We start from the raw sequence: 20,284 nt of genomic DNA, 5'->3' as shown, positions 1-20,284 counted from the left end.
CTGGGATCAGGGGTCAGGGGTCAGGGGTCAGGGGCGCACCTCTCACAGACCCGCACGGTCCAGGCGGCGATGATCCAGGAGGAGATGCTGAAGACAAGGAGCACGGTGCCCGGGCAGATGGTCATGAGTGTCTTCATGACGAAGCGCGTGTTGAAGGTGATCTTGTTGAGGGCGCCGATGCTGCGGCTGGAGGCATCCGTGAAGATCCTGCTGTGCAGCAGCATGACACGGCCCAGCAGGTAGAGACGCAGGAACATGGGCACAGACAGCAGCACGTCCACGTCGGCCTCGGCCGCTGCCGGCGCGTACGTGAAGGCTAGCCGCGCTGTCCACGTGAAGCGGTAGTGGCCGGGCACCGGGTGGATGGCGCACACGGCCAGCTCCAGGGAGATGAGGAAGACGCGCTCGCACGTCATGGCGATGCGCCAGTCGTCTGCCCCGTTGTCCACCATGAACAGCTGTGGAGGTCAGGCGGGCGGGATGAGGTGGGCCTCGGACACGAGGCCAGGCCCCGGAGCAAGATCCCAGCCGAAAACCCCGTCGGCTTTTACAAGAAACATGGCCTCACAGGCAAAACTCCCCAGTTCTCAGGGTCGGCCACAATTCAAGCTAAACGTGGCACAGGTGTTTCCCCAAAAGTCAAACACAGAGTTACCAATGACCCAGCCATCTCACCTAGGCCAGAGAGATGAAAACAGTCGTTCAAACACGTCCTTGTGTGCACGCAATCACAGCAGCGCTGTTCACAGGCACCCAAAGTGGAAACAACCCAAGTGTCCATCGGTGGATGAATGGATAAACAAAATGTGGTCCTTCCACACAAGGCAACATTACTCAGCCATAAAGAGGAATGAAGCATTGACACAGGCTACAATGTAGATGAACCTTGAAAATGTTAAGCTGAGTGAAAGAAGGCAGTCACAAAAGGCCACCACTCAGGGCCAACGAGGCAACGCTGCCACCACAGTGGGCCTCGAAGGTGGGGCGTTGAGCCAAGGAAGATCATTCTCCAGCCTTCAAATCTAACGGAGTTTGCCTGGCTAGGTCTGAGAGAAGTGTACGACCTGTCACCCCTTTCTTCTTTCGTATTTCTCCCTCTGGAACAGGAATGTCTATCCTATGCTTATTCCACCACTGTATTTTGGAAGCACACAACTTGTCTGGTCACAGGTGGAGGAAAATTTTGTCTCAGGAGGAACAGTACCTCGAATCTCACCCATGTCTGATTTAGATGATATTTAAATGAGACTTTGGACTTAGAGTTGACGCTGGAATGAGTTAAGACTTTGGGGGCTGTTGGGATGGGATGAGTGCATTTTGCATGGGAGAAGGACAAAGATGTGCAAGATGGGCCAGAGGGTGGAGTGTTATGGACTGAACTTTCTCCCCTCAAAATTCATCCGTTGAAGCCCTAGCCCACAGTATGACTGTATTTGGAAATAGGGCCTTTAAAGACATAACTAAGATTAAATGAGGTCATCGGAGTGGGGTCCCAATCCTACAGGATTGGTGTCATTTTATAAGAAGAGGAAGAGATACCAGGGATGTGTGAGCACAGAGCAAAGGCCATGTGAGGACACAATGAGAAGGTGGCCGTCTGCAAGCCAAGGAGAGAGCCTCAGGAGAAACCAACCCTGCCAGCACCTGATATTGGACTTCCAGCCTCCAGAACTGTGAGAGAATACATTTCTGTTGTTTAAGCCACTCAGTTGTGGTGCTACAAACACACAGTGCTTCATTCTCTTTTCATTTGGCTGAACAGTATTTCATTGTATGGATGGACCACATTCTGTTTATCCATACATCAGTCAGTGGACATTTGAGTTGTTTCCACTTTTTGGCCATTGTGAATAATGCTGCTATGAACATACGTGTACAAGTTTTTGTGTGGATGTAGGTTGTTGTGTCTCTTGGGTGTGTAACTAGGAAGGGAATTGCTGGGTCATATGGTAACTCCATGTTTATCTGTTTAAGGAACTGCCAAACTGTTGTCCACAGCTGTATCTTCAGAACTGCTTCCTTTAGTTCAGGGGTCACTGTCCCCCTCCCCCCAACCCCCAGCCAGATCAGGGACCCCTCCTGTGTGCCAGACCCTGGGTGTCCCCTGACAGGTCTGCATACAGTGCAACCCAGGTAGGATTTTCCTACACCCATCTCCTGCCATATTGTGGCTCCTTCAGGTCAGGGGTCAAAGGCCAGACTCAAGAGCCACATCTGACACCTTTTTGTGTCCCCAGGCCTTGGTGCCAGCCTGCTGTGGTAACGCCTGCCTGACAAGCCCTGAACTGGGCTCTCCAGGAGCCTGACCAGATTTTGGTCAAACCCTGAAACAGGAGAATAAACTCTCGGGCACAAGATAAATCTTTCAAACACAGGGTCCGAGGGACTAGGAAAAGGAGCCTGGTGCTACAAACACTGGACCCCATGGCTGCAAAACTTCAGAAGACCCAGGGCTGTGAAAACAACCCACGTGCACCAGAACCCCAGCCCACCTCCTGCTCTTACCAAAGAATCAATGAAAATTAAAATGAAGATATGCATTCCAAGGAAATTTAGAGTGATCTAAACAGTGTGTCTCCACAGAAGTCCTTTTTTTTTTTTTTTTTTTTTTTTTACTGTAAAGAGGCTACTGATACTTTTATGTCTTAGAGGGCTGGGGTCCCAGGTGGCTGGGGGGAGGGGAGCTGCCCCAACCCCGCTGGGCACTGACCTGGATCTCCCGGGCGTGGTAGAGGACGACCAGGCCCAGCAGGATGACCGTGGAGAGGCTGATGAGGCATTTGAGTGCAAATGAGTACAGGGACTCCTGGACAAAGAGAGAGGGCGGGACAGACACTGTCGGGGCAGGCAGCCCTCCTGACCCCTCACCTGGTCGCTTCACTCAGAAAGTGAAGCTCTGGTCCTTACTCCTCAGGCCTGGGCTGAGAGCAAGGTGGGCCCAGCACTTCAGCTTATAAGTCCTGGCTTCACATGGGTACAGCACTCTACAGTTTACAAAAACTGACCTCAAGCAGACGTAGCACTTCCCAGTTTACAGGCTGACATGGCTCTCATCTCCCTCTGTCCTCACATCCACTTGGGGACCCATGTAACCTGGTCCTGACCGCTCTTGAAAAAGGGAAAGCTCTTTCCCTGCTCCTCGGCGCAGCCCTTCTCTGGGGCTCCCCCATCCCCCCGCCCCCCTCCAGCTTGACCCTGGGAGGCAGCCCCATCCCTGCCTTCAGCCAAGGTGCAGCCCCTTGTTGCATGCCAGAGGGACTGGACTGGAGCCTTCTGGGCCCACCTGCAGCCTTTCTGCTGCCCCCCTGGGGTAGACACAACAGGAGGCCCAGGGGCCCCCACCTTCCCACCTCCAGGGACCCCTCAGCATCCCCCAACCCCCTCTCCTAGGGCTGATGTAGCCACCCACCCCGTGCCCAAGGGGTCTCAGGGAGCCCAGTGGGACCAGCAGGGCCTCCCTGGGGTGCCAGGGGGAAGGGCCACACCTACCTTGCTGTAGACCCCCCAGGACAGCTCCGTCTCCGTCACCATGACAACAATGCCGAACATGCCGAAGATGAGAGCGTAGTCACTGAGACGCTTCCGCTTCTCAAAGAGCGCCCGCCGGTGGCCCAGACGGTGGCCAACGCTGGGGGGCTTCCCTGAGCCCCTCTGCCTACCCGCCTCATCTTCCTCCTCATCTTCCTCTTCTTCCTGGTCCTGGGGCTGCCCCCGGGGGCTGCCGGGCGAGGGCTGGGCCGGCTCACTCTTGGCTACCACCACCTGGATGCCTGGGCCATTCGGAGGCTGTGGCGGGTGGCCGGCCTCGGGGTCCGGAGGGTCTCGGCCCAGGGCACCCAGCCCGCAACCCAGTGGCCGTCCCCCGAAGCCATTGTGTCTGTGGCTGTTCATGACTATGTGGGTGCTGGGGTTGGGCTTGCTGCCGGCCGCCCGGGGCCCGGCATGGCTCAGCAACTGGGCTCCCGCACTGACCTGCAGGGCATGGGGGACACGGTCATGTCAGGGCCTCAGTAACGGACCAGAGGGCTACGGACCCCACCCCAGCACATTCTGAGGCTGGAGGGGCCAGGAACCGATTGTGGCTGACACGTGGATTGGCCACTCCAGAAACCTGCAAGTCAGCCTATGTCCCTCCTCTGCTCCAAACCTCCCCATGGCTCTCCAGTGCCATTACATAAAAACTCAATTTCTCACTGTGTCTAGGAGGCCTCTGTGGTCTGGCTCCCACCCACCTTATCCTTCTCACTTTCCCCAGAGTCACTCCCGTCCAGCCACGGTGGCCTCCCCATTACCAGATCCCGGCAAGCTTGGTCCTGCCTCAGGGCCTTTGCACCTGCTGTGCCCTCTGCCTGGAATACCCTCCTACCAGACCTTTGCCCACTGACTTTTCTGTGTCTCCAGGTACCTAGAACAATGCCTAGCACACAGATGGCATTCAATAAACACTTCTGAATGCCTCAAGATGGAATCTGCTGGCTGGTTTGCCTGGGAGGACTAGAGGCCATGTAAATGAGCAGCTGGGAGGTGGTTCCAGTCCAGGCTTGTCTCCTCCTGACCTTCAGGCTCTTGGACAAGTTAATCTCACTCTACTCCAGTTCCTCCCATAGAGCTGTCCAAAGGCCTGAACACACTTACATAGTCACGGGATATGGCCAGGGGGAAACTGGGGACCGTGGCCATGGCTATGAGACCCTCAGCTCCCTCCTGCTTAGTTCGAGGGAGGTCCGTGATCTCCAAACACATTCCAGGACCAAAGCAGCAATCCAGGATTTAACTCTAAGATCCCAGAATTGATTCTACAGGGTCTTGGGAGACGTGCTTGGCCCGTTCCTGTGACCTCGGGCCAGACTCAGTTTCCCCACCAAGGAAACTGACTACCAAGGAGGAGACTGTCTGATCTGCCCCCTGCTCCTGCACAGGGCAGTGTCCCGTGGCATCACATGAAAGAGCAAGGATCTTGAAGACGATGACACGCACATGATGAGGCTGCCTGGAGTCTGATCTCCTGGGTCCCAACTTGCCAGATCCTCCCCTGTCACCTGCCCCCCAGCCCACTCTCTCACTCCCCACCCCTGCAGGTACCCCCTGCTGCCACCACAGCCTGCGTTTACTGAACACCTACTACACGCCAGGCTCTGTCCTTCGCACAGATTTTTCTCCTTCATCCTCACAACACCTCCAAGAAGAGGGTCCTGGGATTTGGCCAGTTGTACAGATGGGGAAACTGAGGTACCATGTGGCGAAGGGACCGTCTCCTTACAAGGCAGATTCTGGACTGGGCTGCCCTGTGGGATTCTCCCAAGAAGCCACGCTGTGGTGGGCTGTGGGCCAAGTGTTGTCCCCTTGGAAAAGGCCAAGCTGGCATGTGCAGGGGGCCAGGGAGAGGGGGCTGCGTGCACAGACACGACACCTCCCTGGCCCTGAAGCCATGTTCCTGGGGGTGACAGGCTCAGAAAGTGTCATATCAGGACACGCCAAGATGAGCCATGTTGCCAGGCGGGCCAGGGGTGACCGACCTTGGCCAGGGCACCACCGCATGCATTGCAGAACCACCTGTGCCTGTGTCTGCATCCCGCCCCAGGCAGTATCTGTCCCACTCACTACATGTCCCCAGACGAGGGTGCCAGCACACAGTAGGAACACAAGAAACATGAGTCTTAGAACGTGTCCCACTTCCATCCATCTCACCTGTGACCTGACGCTTCACGGTTTATAAGAGTTGGCCCCATGTGGTCCCAGGACATCACAGATTATATGGGCTGATCTCCTGCAGGCCCAGCACTTCACAGTTTATAAGGCTGACCTTGGCCCTGATCTCTCTCTTCGCCCTCACAAGCACTCAGGTGCCACTCTCCTCTGGGCTAGAGCCCCTGCTTGCCACCTGAAGGGCTGTCAGCTGCTAAGCAGGGCTAAGAGCTTGCCACCAGGACACACACAGTGGCCTCAGACCCTGCCCTCGCCCAAGACACAAGGAAACCTCAGGCACCCCTCCCATCTTCCCTCCTGAAGGTGCAGAAGGTCCCTGCCCAGGGCTTGGGGAGCAAAGGCAGGAGAGGTGGTGGCCTGGCAGTCAGGACTGGAAGCGGGTGGGAGCAGTGCAAACGACCTTCCAAAATGCACCGATGAAGATGCAATTTGGGGATGTGACTCAGCCGCCCAACACACAGGCCAAATTCGGCCGTGTTTCCGCCATGCTCCTCCTTGCCCGGCAGCCGTGTCCTAACGTGTCCTGGGCAGGGAGGGGGTGGGGTAGGGCATGTGAACAGGCGGCAGGTGGCTTCTGGGAGGGCCTTCTTAGTGCCCATGTTGTTAATGCGGACCTATTGCTTATTGCGGGCCAAGACCTTGATGAGAATTACCACATTTAATTCCTATTGCCACTCAGCAAGGCAGGTGACATTCTTACTCCCATTCTACAGAGGGGAGACAAGGCTCAGAGAGGTTCAGCACTTTGCCCAAGGTCACACAGCCAGGAAAGGCAGGGACTAAGTTAGTGCAATCTGGGGGCAGTGGATGGCAGGATCTGCCTGGGTCCCTCTTGATGAGTGGCTGTTTGGAAAGGGAGCCAGCCTGGCCCTGTCTTTGAGGGGCCACAGAGCTCAGAACACACGCATGGTGACTGTTCCACCCCTCCCACGACCTCATAGGAAATGGAAGGACAGAGTGGCCTGCCTGCGATCCCGCAGGAGAAGGGGGCAGCCCGTTTCTAAAGACTGGGTGGGACCATAGGGCCCTGGGGACAAGAGACCCCACCCCTCCCCAGATTCACCTTCCCCTCACTCAATGCAACCTGGGCCTAAAGCTGGGGTCCCCGGGACCCTTAGAGATTTCCCAAAGAACCAGAAGTCCCTGTGAAACCCCAGCCATGGTTTGGATGTCCATGAAAGGGTGTGTTTTTCTGGGTGAAGGCCCTGGGTTCTCCAAGGAGTTCCTCTAAAAAGCAACAAACATCCTATGGACTGCATTTGTTTTTGAGGTTTCCTGGAATTCCCCAAATTGTCTAACATGTCTGGGGCACAAGACCTCGGTTCCTTGAATGCTGGGGTGAGGGGATGAGCAAAACCCCACCTTCGTGTACCATCCCACGAGATGCTGTGGGAAACCTGTAGGCCGAGCAGGGCCGGGAGGACCCAGGAGGGCTCTTGAGGAGTGGGGGGAAGGTGTGCAGAGAGCAGGGAGCAAGGAGGCCGACTCCTCCGGACTGTCCCACCCAGCAGGAAGAGAAGGAAAATGGCCAGACCCAAAAGGCCCTCGAGTGAACTCTTTTGCAAATGATGGGTTGACTGCAGAGGGACCTTTGGGTGTCCCAGCCAGGACAAAGTCACTGCCACTTCCTCATTTACCTCTTTAGTAAAGGGGCGTCTCGGTGCCATCCCAGCAGGGTCGGTGGCCACAGTGGAGTGAGATCTCATGCAGAAAATGCTTAGCACTCAGCCATGGGGACGCCTGTTGTGGTGACACTACCAAACACCGTGATCTGTCTTTCAGAGCTGGACCAGGAGAACGTGACCCCTGCCCATCAGTCTCCAAGGCAGAGCCTCCTTGGGGCAAATGCCCACCCCATTGCTCCCAGGAACCATGGCCAGAGCAGCACACGGTAGAACCTTCCAGGATATGTGGGTGAATTGTGGGTTGTGTGTCCCTGCAGAGGGTGGGGTAGGACCCTAGGACACATTCCACCAGCACTCCTGGGGCCCTAGCTCTGCAGGGTGGGCAGGATCTGCTCGTCCTTCCACCACATGGGCTGCCCGACAGTGGGTGCAGCAAGTCGTTGGCTGACTGCCCCATCCCTTAGGCATTCCCCCCATCACCACCCGTCAGGAACCTGCCAGCAGCCCATAGGGTGCAATTAGCCTGCCCTAGCCTGCTGTCCCCAGTGCCCTCCACTCGGATGCATCTCCATCAGCATCTCTGGCTCACCCCCAGCCTTCAGCACTCACATTTGTGGCCCCACCCTCCAGGACAGCCCAAGCAGTGCACTGTGCTGGATACCCGACCTCTGTCCAGGGAGAGCTGGGGGACCCGGCTTTCCGACCCCTGCCGTGCTGCCCCTAATGGCTGGATACAGGGGCCAGTGGTGAGGGTCTCCTTCCTCCCATTACCATGTCAGTCCTGGGTCACTGCCTCCACCCCGAGAGCTCCCCCACCGTATCTATGGAGTTTGGAGACTCACCGCTCTGCCCCCGCCAAAGTGAACCCAGTACCCTCCCCCTCCAGGATGGGGGTCCGTGAATCTTTACTCACCAGGGCAGTGCACATACACACATTAGCCCCGTCGCCGTATCCCCTGGGCTGCGGACCCCACGGAAACCCTCCTAGCCCCTGCCCCAAACCGCATCTCACTCCGGGACATGCCGCCCTGGGTGCCCCAGCCCATCCCACTCAGTACCTGCGGGACTCGTCTTGGGCAGGCGGACGAGGCTGGAGGGGAAAGGGTCCCGCGCGGCCGCGCACCCCCAGGCAGGAGCCGGGGCAGGGGTCGCGGACGGGTCGGGCAGCAGCGGGTGGGCGCGAGGCCCCGGGGCGGTGGGGCCGGGGGCGGTGGCAGCGTACGCATCCCCCGCCGCCCTGCCCACGGGCCCGGCCGGGGGTCTAGCGCCCGCCCGGGCAGGGAGAGGAGGGGGCGGTGCGACGCCGGCGACGCAGCCGATTGGCCGAGCCCGGGTTGGCACCGCCCCCGGCGACCCCGCAAGCCCCGCCTCTATTTAAAGATCCCTCATTTCCCCGCTTCCCCCTTCGCTCCCCAGCGAGCTGCTGCTCCTCAAACTCACCCTTGCCCCGCGCCGTGGAGAGGACCTTAGCGAAGCGAAAACTCCCGACCTAGACAGCCTTTGAGAACTAACCACCCCTTTTCCAAAATCAGGTCCCCAAACTCCAGCCACCTCAACATTTGCGCGCCTGGGGGCTGATCGCACCACGCACTTGCTGAGGGGACAACTTTGCAAAGTGACTGGACATCTCCCTCCTGAAATGACCTCATCAAAGTCCTCTCCGTGTGGGGGAGTCTTGGGGTGGGAAGCAGGATGTTGGCAAGTAGAAGATGCCTCGGAGTTGGGTATGGGGGCTTCCAGGGGTGGAGGGGGTGCCTGCTGGGGCAAAGGTAATCTTCTTTGGAAGGAGAGAGCCCACTCAGACTTAGCCCCCTCCCCCAGTCCTAACTCCCCAAACCAATGCCAGGATGGCAGAACAGCAGGAGACTATTTTGGGGGTCCCGCAAATGGTGCCCCTTTCCCCTGGCACTGAGGATGGCCTTGGGCAACATTCATTTAATGTTAATGGCAGCTCAGAGGAGCCGAGGGGACTGGAAGGTGGGGAGCCCTTACCTCCTCCTTTTCCAGGCAGCCTCACTACCTCAGCCTTACCCTGTCCCCACCCTGTCACCCTGTCACCTGGGTGACTGAGTCTGGCTCTGTCCTCCCCAGCCCAGGGGCTCCTGGGGGCAGCAGCTTCCCCTCATCTCTCTCCCAGCCCCCCATCTGTTTTATTCCTGGCCTTGAGCTTTGGACCAGGTCAGGAACATCTGATTGCTCATCACTGCCTGAGGGCAGCTGATCTGTTTTGTTTCTTCTGCGGCACCCAGAAAATAGCTGGCCTGAATGAATAAATGAGCGGACAGCTGCTTAGGCAGGGGGTAGTGTCATGGGGCAGTGATGGTGGTGAGGCTGAGCACAGCCAGGTGATGGCCAGGGGTCAGCAGATGGGACTCCTGTTCCCTCCTCTCGAGAGCCTGTTCTTTAGCCCGGGCTGTCGGGGACACCCTGAAGAAGGCCTAGCCATGGTGACAGTGCACAGGTCTGTGATAGGTGGGAAGTAGAGGCCTGGGGACCACCCATACCCTGCTGTATCCACAGGGGCTCCAGGAGTGGGGTTGTGGGAATCCTAAAGGGATGCATTTTCAATCATGCTCCATCCCGCATCCCACTCATCCACTCACCAGCCCCCCATCCCAGGTCTCCTCAGACTCCCCTCAGCTCATTCCAGGCCTTTGCACTTGCTGTTCCCTTGCCTGGGCCACTGGGGGCTCTTTCTAAAGCACAACAGTGATGGAGCCACCCACGTCTCTCTTGGGGTCTGGCACACATCCTTGTGCCGCATTCAATGCCCTGTCCCCTGACAGCCTGAGCCTGCCCCCGTATGGGTCCCTGTCCCACGAGAAGCATTCTCACCGTGCCTACGGGTTGACCCTGGCCTGCACAGACTGCTGTGGGGGTCCCTGCAGTATCGGATGCTTTCTGAATTCAAGTCCAACAGGTAAACATCCAGAAAGTCACAAAAGCATCAGCCACAGCCCCCAGAGGCTTCTCCAGCCCTCCCACCCAACCCAGGGCCTGTAGGCTCTGCATCTACCTTCTCTGTCTGGAAACATCCCTATTTCCCTTTTGGGCTCACCTGCCCTGAGGGATCAGGGACCTTCTGCAAGGAGCTGACAGTCAATCTGGTGACCGATCACCTCCTGCCCAAGTCTCACCCCTCTGAGACAAGGCTGGCATTGGTGGACAAAGGTAGGGGGTGGATGAAAGTGAAGCTCTGGGTGGGATATACCTGAGTCTCCATTCCAGACAGCCTCTCAACAGCCCACAGTCGTCTGGAAGGGACCTGAGGAACATGCAAATGAACTTCAGCTGGGAGGCCCTCAGGACTCAGCCCCGGAAAATGACCTACAGTCTGGTGACGGGGTGGAGGCTAAACACAAAGCCCCTCCTCCGGGGACCTGAGGGCTGGGCCACAAGTTCAGGGCAGTTGCCATGGGTCTGGGTGCAGGAGACCTGGGAGAACCTCCCAGGAACTGAAGGACCCAGAGGCAGTGGCCTGAGGAGGGGCAGACTGGCCACCTTCCCCCTTCCCCCCACAAGCTGCACATTCACAGAAATCTCAGACCCATCCTGGGTCTAACCAAGGACTGCCTGGAAGGAAGCGGGACGCTGAGTTCCCTATGAGTGTGGGGATGGCAGGGTGGGGAAGGTATTCACTCACTCTCTCATTCATTCATTCATTCATCCACCCATTCATTCATTCATTCATTCACATACCCACTGAGCTCCTTGTCTAAGTCTGGTGCTGGGGATGCAGAGTCTGAGGCAGATACAAACCTGCTCCTCTTGGAGCTGATCTTCTAGGGAAAGGGAACAAACCTCTCCACGTAAAGGACTACTAAGGCTTCCACACAAAAGCATTGGAAAAGGATCCCACGAAGTCGAGAAAAATAGGAATGGGGATGGGGAGCCTTTAACTACAATGGTCAGGGGAGGCCTCTCGGAAAGGAGAACATTTGAAAGGGGCCAAGGGGCCACCCCAGAAGAGCTGGAGAAGGGTACACCTGGCAGAGGGCACTGCAAGGGCAAAGGTACTGAGGTGAGACAGAGGAGGGTGTGTTGGAGGAAGAGAGGGGAGACCAGTGCGGCTGGAGAGAAGGAGTAAACAGGGTGGGGTGAGTCACAGAGGCGGGCAGGGGTCCCACTCACAGGGCTGTGCGTGGGAGGACTCTGAACAGCGCGGAACTCATGGAGGGTTAAGCCCCCTAGTGTCCTGTGAACTATGAGGGCAGGAAGGGGACGGGAAGGTGGGGAGGGCGGGGGGAGCTGGGGCAGGCGTCACAGAGGGCTTGTTCCTGGGCTCTCCAGTATTCAGGGACCTGGAGAAGCTTCATTTATTCTATCGGCATTTATTGAGCACCTCCTGTAGGCAGGCTTTGCACCCCAGGCGGGGGATACTTGTGGACAAAGTCACACAAAATCCCCCAAACTCACGGTTTCAGGCCAGTGGGCAAGATAAGACCTTGAATCAATAAATATATACAACTGGCCCTTGCAGACGGCTCACAGTGGAAATGAGGCCAAGGAGGGGTGGAAAGGGACTGTGCCTGGCATCCCCTGGTCCTCGCCACGGGCAGCTCAGTGAGGAGCCCTCAGTTCCTACTCTGAAGGAGGAGGTGGGAGCCTGGGGGTGACACGCAGGCAGGGAATCGGCTTTGTCATTAGCACGGAGTTCCCACAAGCAGCCGAGGTCTGGGAGACCCTGCCACATCCACCAGGGGACCTGCCCTGGGGCTGTCTTGTTCATTCAGCTGGCAGCGGCATCCCTGCTCCAGACACTTAACTTCTCCTCCCTCCCTCCTCACTCTCGATCTGGAAGGCTCCAGACTGACTCTTCCTCCCCAGAGTCCCCCACATCCAATGGGACCCCAAGCCTGTCCACCTAAATTCGCTGCAGGCCACCTCTCTGTCCCCATCCCTACAGCCCCTGCCTTGGCATAAGCCCTGAGGCAAAGGCTCGATCGTCAGGCACAGCGCCCTGCTGCATGGCTGTTCTGGTTTGAACAGTATCTCTCCCAGATTCCAGTTCATCCAGGACCTCAGAATGTGACCTTATTTGGCCACGTTATTGGTCTTTGAAGATGTAGTTAAATTAAGGTGAGGTCATACTGGATTAGGGTGGGTGCTAATCCGATGACTGGTGTCTTTATAAGAAGACCACACGAGAAGACACACACACACACACACACACACACACACACACACACACACACACACACGCGCGCAGCAGAAGACCACATGAAGACAGAGGCAGAGACTGGAGTGATGCAGCCACAATCCAAGGAACATCTGATGCCACCAGAGGCTGGAAGAGACTTCTCCCAGAGCCTCCAGAGGGAGTGCGGCCCCACCAACACCTGGATTTCAGACTGCTGGCCTCCAAAATGTGAGAGAATATATTCCTGCTGTTTTAAGCCACCCAGGTTGTAGTCATTTATTACAGCAGCCCCTGGAAACTCATACAGTAGTCATGGACAATGGACTGTCCCTCTCTGAGCCTCAGTTTCCTCAGCAGGGCAACAAGGACCCTCCAAGGGCAGGGGGAGGGGCTAGGGAGCTAATCCCCATTAAACGTGCCAGGCATACTGTGATGGCTGACTGGATGTTCCCAGTTGCTACTGGCCTGATCATGACCTGGACCATTGCAAAAGCTCCTTCCTGACCTCTCAGGCTCCAGTCCAGTCTCTGCTAGGCCCCAGAGGGATCTTTCCTTGCTAAAATATGATCATGTTGCTCCTAATTCCTAGTGCTCAGTGGCTCCCCGTGGCCTGCACGACGTCTGTATGAATAGATCCTGGGCATGGCTCCAATTGGCCACTGGCAAACTCCTATTCACCCTTCAAGACCCAGCCCAAAGAGCAAGAACACCTCCTCCAGGATGCCTTCCTAGATTTCCCCAGGCACAGTGAATCCCTCCTTCCCTCCCCATGGTCCCTCAGCATGAGGCAGAAACCTGGCCATGAACAGTTCATCCTCCATGGCCAGCTCAGTCCCAGAATCTGCCCACTCTTCTCTATCCCTGAGACCCCACCCTGGTCCTGGCCCAGCTAACTACTCAGATGCCCCTTTGGCCTCCCCTCTGGCCTTCTGTCACTTCCACTCCTGCCCCAATAGTCCCTGTTCTCCACAGAAGCCACGGGGGCTTTTGGGAATCATAAATCAGACTATGTCTCTCCCCTGCTCACACACCCTCCATGGCTCCCCAGTGTTTTGCAGTCCACTCCTTCACCTCAGTCCCTGCCTGCAGGCACCCCTGCCCTCATTTTCCCCCTTGCTCATTCTGTTCCAGCCACATCAGCCTCCTCACTGTTCCTCAGACATGCCAAGCTTCTTTCCGCCTCAGGACCTTTGCACATGCTGTTCCCGCTGCCTGGTATGCCGCTCTCCCAGCTCTTGCCTGGCTGGCTACTCCTCCTCCTTCAGGTCTCAGCTCATGGTCAGCTCCCTGGAGAGGTCCCTCTGCCCAGCTGCAGGAGCCTCCCCTATGCCCCAGTCATTCTCTAATACATCTCCATGCTTTATTTTCCTCCCAGCACATATCACAAGGGCACATTTGGCCCTGCCTCAGTCCTTGCTGTGTTCCCAGTGCCCAGTCCCGGGCCTGGCATACCATAACTGCTTAGTCTTTGTTGCTTGACTAAATGATCCCACACATCTGGGACTGGCACTTCTGTCCTCTTCACATAGGCAGCTCACTGCCGACGCCAGAATGTCCATCAACATTTGCAGGAGAAAGAAGAAGCAAAGGAGCTGCTCCCCAAGGGTTGTCCTCAGGGAATGAGGCCACGGGATCTGGGTGGTGGAGACTGTGGGGGTTAGGGTCCCTCCAACCCAGTTCAACTCCCTCCTTCTCGCTGTGTGACTCTGGGTGGATCCCCGAGCCTCTCTGAGCAGGTTCCCCACCACCAGTGATCAAAGAAAGTGGACAGTGACTCTCCGGGGGGCTCTAGAACGCATAGTCATAATAATAATAAGTATTATTAAATTATTAGTATTGTTTCAAAGGTTGGCACTTTTATCTTAAATCACCAGTTTTTCTATCCAACTCCTGACCCCCTGCCCCCGACCCCCAAATGTGGCCTGCGTTTGTGATTCACTCACCCTCCCTCGGGTGCAGGGGTCTTCCTGATGAGGCACCACCAAACGGCCTGTGCCTTTCAGTCCCGCTGGGCTACCACTTTGCTGGCAAGGGTTTGTGGCCGCTTTTCTTTCCCCCTTGACCTGTAAGGACCAGACATGGGTTGTGGGGTGGAGCAGGGCCCCAGGAGGGCAGGGGGCGAACAGCTCCCAGACGGCAATGGTCTTTAGAACAGATCTACACTCTGACAAGCTGGGTTACCTTGTAACTTTTAGGGAAACTCACGATCAGTGGCGTTGTCAGTCCAGGGGAGCCCTGTTTCCTCCCCCATGCCCCTTGGTGAACCCCGGCTGATACATTCTCCCCATACCAGGCCCCCTCCCTGGAGGCCCCCCTCCTTCCCCTGACACTGAAGGCTCTATCTGCCTTTCCTCATGCTGCTCCGTCTTCCTCTTCCTCCCTCGCCCCCACCAATTCCTTCACCACAGGGAGAGCTGGGTGGGTGAGGCTAGGATGGGCTGGTGTGAGGATAAAGGAGTCAGGAACCTCTGGCTTGACTGGCTCTATTCTTGGCCGCCCCTAAATCCTCCCCGTTTTGCTGCTGCCCTGGGAACTGTAGCTCCCTCACAGTACTCGCTGTCTATACAGGGCTGTCTCCAGAATCCCCATATGACCACAGTGCCCAGGTCTTGCCCTGGCGGAGAGGGCAGAAGGGGACACAGGGCAGCCCCATGAGCCCCATGGTGCAGAGGGGTGGGGGTGACCCCAGAATGGGACTGAAGGGAAAACTCAGCTGGCTGTGAACATCACAGCTGTCCTTTCTTTTGCCAGCGTCTGGAGTGGGAGACAGTGGCCGCCTGCATGGCTCAGGGGCTGCCTGTTCTAGCCAGGGGGACTTTGGAGTTGACTCTGGCCCTGGTAGGGCAGGGGGATGGTAGAAGGTCAACCGGCAGGTGAGTGAATCAGACTGGACATTATTCTACGGGCTCACGATGCTCGGAATCTGGAATAACCCCCACGCCCCAGGGATTTCCTTCAAGGTCTTGGGCAGGCTGGGGGAGGGGGGTTAGGGGGCATGAGGGACCTCGGAGCCAAAAGGAGGGAGCCAGGTGGTGGTGGTGGGGCTTCTCCATTCACTCCTGTCTGGGCCTCTAGCACGGGGGAGAGACTTGGGGAGAGTGAGAGAAACCCTCCTCCAGTTCCAGGGTCCCCAGACAGGGCCCTCACACCTGTGGTTAAATGCAGGGAGCGGAGGACCCTAGAGCAGACACCATCCGCTGGGTTCCGAGGTTAGTGAGCCACAAACCCGGCTCTGCTGCTGCCCAGCTGCATGACCTTGGCTAAGTGCTAACCCTCTCTGGGCCTCTCTCTCTGTCAATGGGGGTGGGGGTAGGAGAAGAAGCTTAGGGAAGAGAGAAGAGCGTGAGCTCCAAAGGGCAGGCGCTCAAACGCACAGTAGGCTGGCAGAAGGGGGTTCCCTTCCACTCTGCAGCAAGGCCGGCCGGGGGAATCCCTGCCACACACTGGGAGAGAAAGGCCTGGGGGGAGGGGGAGGTAATGGGGAGGGGCAGTGGGCCCAGTCCTCCCCCCAACACACACACTGAGGGCGGCGCGGGAGGATGCCCATGTCTCCACCCTCTCCTCCGTGGGAGGATGTCTCCGCATCCCAAATTCCGGGAGCGGGAGCCCCCTTCTCCAGGGGTTGGGGGCCCTGGAGCTGACTCGGGGCTTGGTGTTGGGGGAGAATGGAAGGGGTTTCCTTCCCTCCCGCAGCTCCCCCTTTGAATTCCCCGAGTCGGGCAAACCCAGACCTATACTCCCACCGAGAAGGGGAGCGCCGCTGAGACCTCCACCCTGTAACCCACCCCCCTACTGCCTACTCACCGGCCGGAGTCGGCCGCAGCGGCTGGAGCCCCCGCGCCTGGCCCGAGCGCGAAGACAAGTGCACCGCCGGGCAAGGGCGTGTGAGCCGGGAGGGTATGCGCGCGCCGCCGCAGAGCTGACCCCCTCCCCGCCGTTCTGGGCCCCGCCCTGCCGCCCGGGGAGGGGGCGCCGACCGCGCAGAGGGAGAGGCAGCCGGAGGCTGCCACCGCGCGACCCCCTCCCCCGCCACGCTGCTCTAGAAGGGGGGGGGGCGGGAATCCCCGTTCTGTTCTCGCGCAAGCCCCCTCCTCGCAGGGGCGTGCCAGCAAATCTCCTAGGATGCTCAAAGAGCCGGGAGGACCCTCTGCTGCCGCTACCCCGCGGCGCTCATTTCATAGATGGGGAAACTGAGACCCAGACAGGGGGAGCCTCTGGCCAAGGCCCAGAGACCCAGCAGCACAGAATACGGCTGCCCCCTCATTCTGGGGGCCGCTCCCGGCGTCCGGGGAAGGAGCAGAGGCCAGGGAGACAGAAGAAGGCAATGAACCTCCCCCCACACACATACCCTGAGTGGGCCTGGAGTTACAGGGGGGACCCGGGGGTTTCGAGCAGCTGGTGATATTGCCCGGGCTGGAAGGTCCCAGTGAGGGAGGAGGGACCCGGGGTGGTCAGAAAACAAACCACAGAAAACTTCTCCGTGTTATTGTTGCATAGTGATATCCTGATATCCGCCCTCTTCCCGCACGATTCCGGGACCCCGCCGAACATGAACCGCAGAGGCCTGGATGGCAGGGTTTGTGAAGGTCACTCTGCCAAATTAGAACAATGCGGCTCCCGAGGTCTGGGTCACTAGGGGATGGGAGACTGAGTCTAGTGCTCAGCCCTCCAATGACCTTGGCTCTGCCCAGGCCCCTCTCCGAGTCTGTTTCTCGGAGTGTCTGGATTGGACAGCTCCCACCTCTGGGATCCCTTCAGATCTCGGGAGTCTGTAGGGCTGCCGGCTACGTCTTCCTGGACTCCTCCAGCTCTCCCCCTTACCTCCAGGAAGCGCGGCGCCCTCTCAGACCACTGTCTTCTCCCTCTTCGCCTTCTGCCCCCGCTGCTCCGCCCGCCCCGTCTCTGAAACAGCCCCCACCCTCTTCTGCCTTGGCCTGGAGTGAGGGGGCTTTCCTCTTGGGAGCCAGAAGGCTTCTACAAGCCTCCATCCTTTTGTTGTTGTTGTTGTTTTCCCCTTTTCTTCCATTCATTCTAAAAATAGCCCTCCCCCTTCCCCACCCCGAGCATCTCGCGAAAGGTAATGCTCTCTCGGGCGGGGTCCTGAGGCGGGGATTCCGCGGTGCGGGCGGGGCTGGGGGAGGCGGACCGCGGTGCGGATGGGGGGGGCGACTGGGAACGCTTTCTCCCCCCTCCCATTATGTGTGTAAGCCGCGCTCAGAGGGAGCCGCCAGCGTGACCGTGACCATGTGTGGAGGGAAAGAGAACAAAGCGGCAGGGGGCCTCTGGGGTCTGCATTGTGGAGGCAGAGAGGGGGAGGGCTGCGGGAACAGCGGGGACTCGAGAGAGAGGAGGGGCCTCACCCAACACCTCCTTGGGGTGGCTTCCAGCCCTTGGTGGGAGGCTGAGGCCCGTGTGAGGGAGAGTCGCGAGCCAGTGGTGGCAGGGCACGCATCATTTGGGGTGTCCCTCGCCCTTGAACACCCACAATTGCCCTGTGGGTCCCCCAGAACGTCCCCTCCCAGTCCCGCAGCTCATGTGTCCCCAGTGTCTCCCCACAGTCCCTTCTCTGTGATGCAGCCACAGAATTCCATCCTCACCCATGTGACTGACTGGTCATGTCCTGCCCCACATTACAGGCAATCTCCTGCTTGAACCAAGAGGAGGATCCTGACTCGCCTGCTCCTGAAAGGGCCACGTGGTCCGGCCCCCATGTGGGGGCCCTTTACCCCAGCCTTTCAGCTGTCACCCTGTCCAGCCTCGGGGCGTTTGCATCTGCTGTTCCTTCTTCCGGAATCACCCTTTCCTGGCTCTCCTCACCTCTTATTGTCTTTCAGAAGCCCGGTCCAATGTCACCTCCTGCCTAGAGCCGTTCCTTATCTGGCAACTTCACCCTAGGTTACTGTCCTCATTCCTGGTGGGAGCGGTCTGTTCACTTATTCACCTTCTGTTTCCCCCAGGGGAATGGGGGCCCCCGGTGCAACTTGGGCCTGGCTGATGAGAGGAGGGGGCCAACTCTGATCCAGCACCACCCCAGGAGCTACCCAGCTCCAAATAAAGGGATGGCATCACCCTCTGCCCAGTGAGCTGCCCCAGAAAGCACCCCTAGGACATGGCACAAAAGATGCAGGGCCTGATTCTGCAGTGGCATCACCTAGGACATTGAAACGAAAAGCACAATCAGGGGCTCAAATGTTCCCCATCTGAGGACTGCTTAGCCCGTTACCAGAATAACATGACCCCGGGAAAAATGATCCATGGGGCCGAGTTTCTGGCCTGTTAAGCAGAAGCCAGGCGGGAGGTGCGACTTGTTCCAGGGGGAAATAAATATGAAGAGCAAAGATGAGAAGTGGGGAGAGGGGGAGGCAGTGAGGGTCAGCCCAGCTCCAGGGGCTCTCAGGGGCTTACCTTTCCCATTATTAGCTTTCCCATAATGTTTTATTATCTTATACTTTTTGAAACCAAAGGGGAGGATAAAAGGAAAATTGCTTAGCTGGAGGGTACAAAAGCTCGGAGAGGGTGTGTGCCCCTAAGGGATGGAAAATGCAGCTGTTTGTGTTGAAAAATCAAGTACTCCCCCCAGTACATGCCTCCATAAAACTACCCTCCAATGTTTTTCCGAGTATCTACTATATGCTTATGTGCCCAGAGATTGAGGGGGAGTCTGTAGTAGGAGCTTCCTGGGTCGCAGGCTGAGAGTAAGGAGCCTAGGAAGTTCAGGGAGAAGGAGGTGATGGCAGCTGGCATGGGTGGGGACATTATGTCACCTCAGCAGGGCCAGGCCCCAAGGTAGAGGGTTTGGAGGGGCTATGGGGGGCGGGGAGGGGGAAGAGAGAGAGAGAGAGCGCGAGCGTCCGCAGGAGAACCTGAAGGTGCTGTGGGAGCCGTGCCTTTGAGCATTTCACTGCCTGGCCAGGACTCCACCTCCAGGTGGTGTTCGAAGCCAGGAGGATGGGAGATGGCATGGGAGGGCACCAGTATGCAGGGCTGTGGGGCACCAGGGAGGTGAGAGACAAAGGCATCATCATCTGAGAGGTCCCAGTGGCTTTCAGAAAGGCTCAAGGGACAGGCAGGGCGGGGGCGGCGGGGGAAGGCAGGGAGGAGAGGGAAGTGGTCCGACCAAGATTAGGGCTGCCAGTAAAAACAGTGCACGGAATGAGACATAGTTAAAAATTATTCATTGCTTAACTGAAAGTCAAGTTTAACTGGTGTGTCCTGTACCTTTTTTTTAATCCCCCTAAATCTGGAAATCTTAGACTTGGATTTCCTGGCTCAGCAAACCTGGGGTTTGCTTTGTCCTGAAGGTATCCGTCCTCTCCCCCAGTCACCTCTACACCCCACCGTGTTCCCTTCAATAAGCTTCTCTTTGTTTCCCTCAAATTGTCCGTGTCCTTTAACTGCTCCCCAACTTCCTCCTCCGTTCCTTCCTTTTCCTCTATTGTCCCCCTCCCGCTACTCTCTCCCTCATTACCCCCTCCTCCGATCTCCTCCAGTACCCCTCTCCCCACCACCCCCACCCTTTCCCGTTTCCCCCTACCTTCTTCGGCACCCACTCCGCCTCCTCTTTCCACCACAATCCTCCCCTATCCCACAGCCTCTCTCTCCGCGCTCACCCCCTCCCCTGGCGCCCACCTTCTCCAGTCCTCCCCACACACCGCCCCCCGCATCGATCCCTCAGGCGCACGAAGGGAAACCCCAGCCGCAGGCGCGGAGTCCCACGCAGGCGCAGAGCCGCCCGGCTTCCCCGAGGCTGCCGCCGCCCCCGCACTGCGGCGGGCGCGACCGGTTGCCAAGGCGACGGCGAGGGCCGGAGCGG

The 20,284-nt window shown here is 57.9% G+C and overlaps 1 protein-coding gene across 5 annotated transcripts in view; it reads right to left on the bottom strand.

Annotated features, from left to right (window-relative positions):
* The window catches only part of KCNN1 (potassium calcium-activated channel subfamily N member 1), a 32,644-nt gene extending 16,142 nt beyond the window's left edge, over positions 1-16,502 (bottom strand). For 3 of the 5 annotated variants that reach the window (XR_010840414.1, XR_009335531.2, XM_059062509.2), the window contains exons 1-4: positions 8,390-8,565; positions 3,490-3,972; positions 2,711-2,806; positions 40-458 (exon numbers count right to left, since the gene is read on the bottom strand). Coding sequence is in view for 3 of the 5 variants with exons in the window: in XM_059062509.2 (XP_058918492.1) it covers positions 40-458; positions 2,711-2,806; positions 3,490-3,972; positions 8,390-8,557 (1,166 nt within the window). In the remaining 2 variants the exon portion in view is untranslated. Of the gene's footprint in view, positions 1-39; positions 459-2,710; positions 2,807-3,489; positions 3,973-8,389; positions 8,566-10,542; positions 10,586-14,414; positions 14,535-16,275 lie in introns of those variants that run through there. The other 2 variants (XM_067032469.1, XM_067032468.1) reach the window with 2 other exon arrangements.
* Between the last annotated feature and the right edge of the window lie 3,782 nt (positions 16,503-20,284).

This window comes from Kogia breviceps, chromosome 4 (genome assembly GCF_026419965.1).
Source record: "Kogia breviceps isolate mKogBre1 chromosome 4, mKogBre1 haplotype 1, whole genome shotgun sequence".
NCBI lineage: Eukaryota > Metazoa > Chordata > Mammalia > Artiodactyla > Physeteridae > Kogia > Kogia breviceps.
Note: the sequence above shows the minus strand (reverse complement) of the source record. Positions and strands in the feature narration are given on the sequence as shown.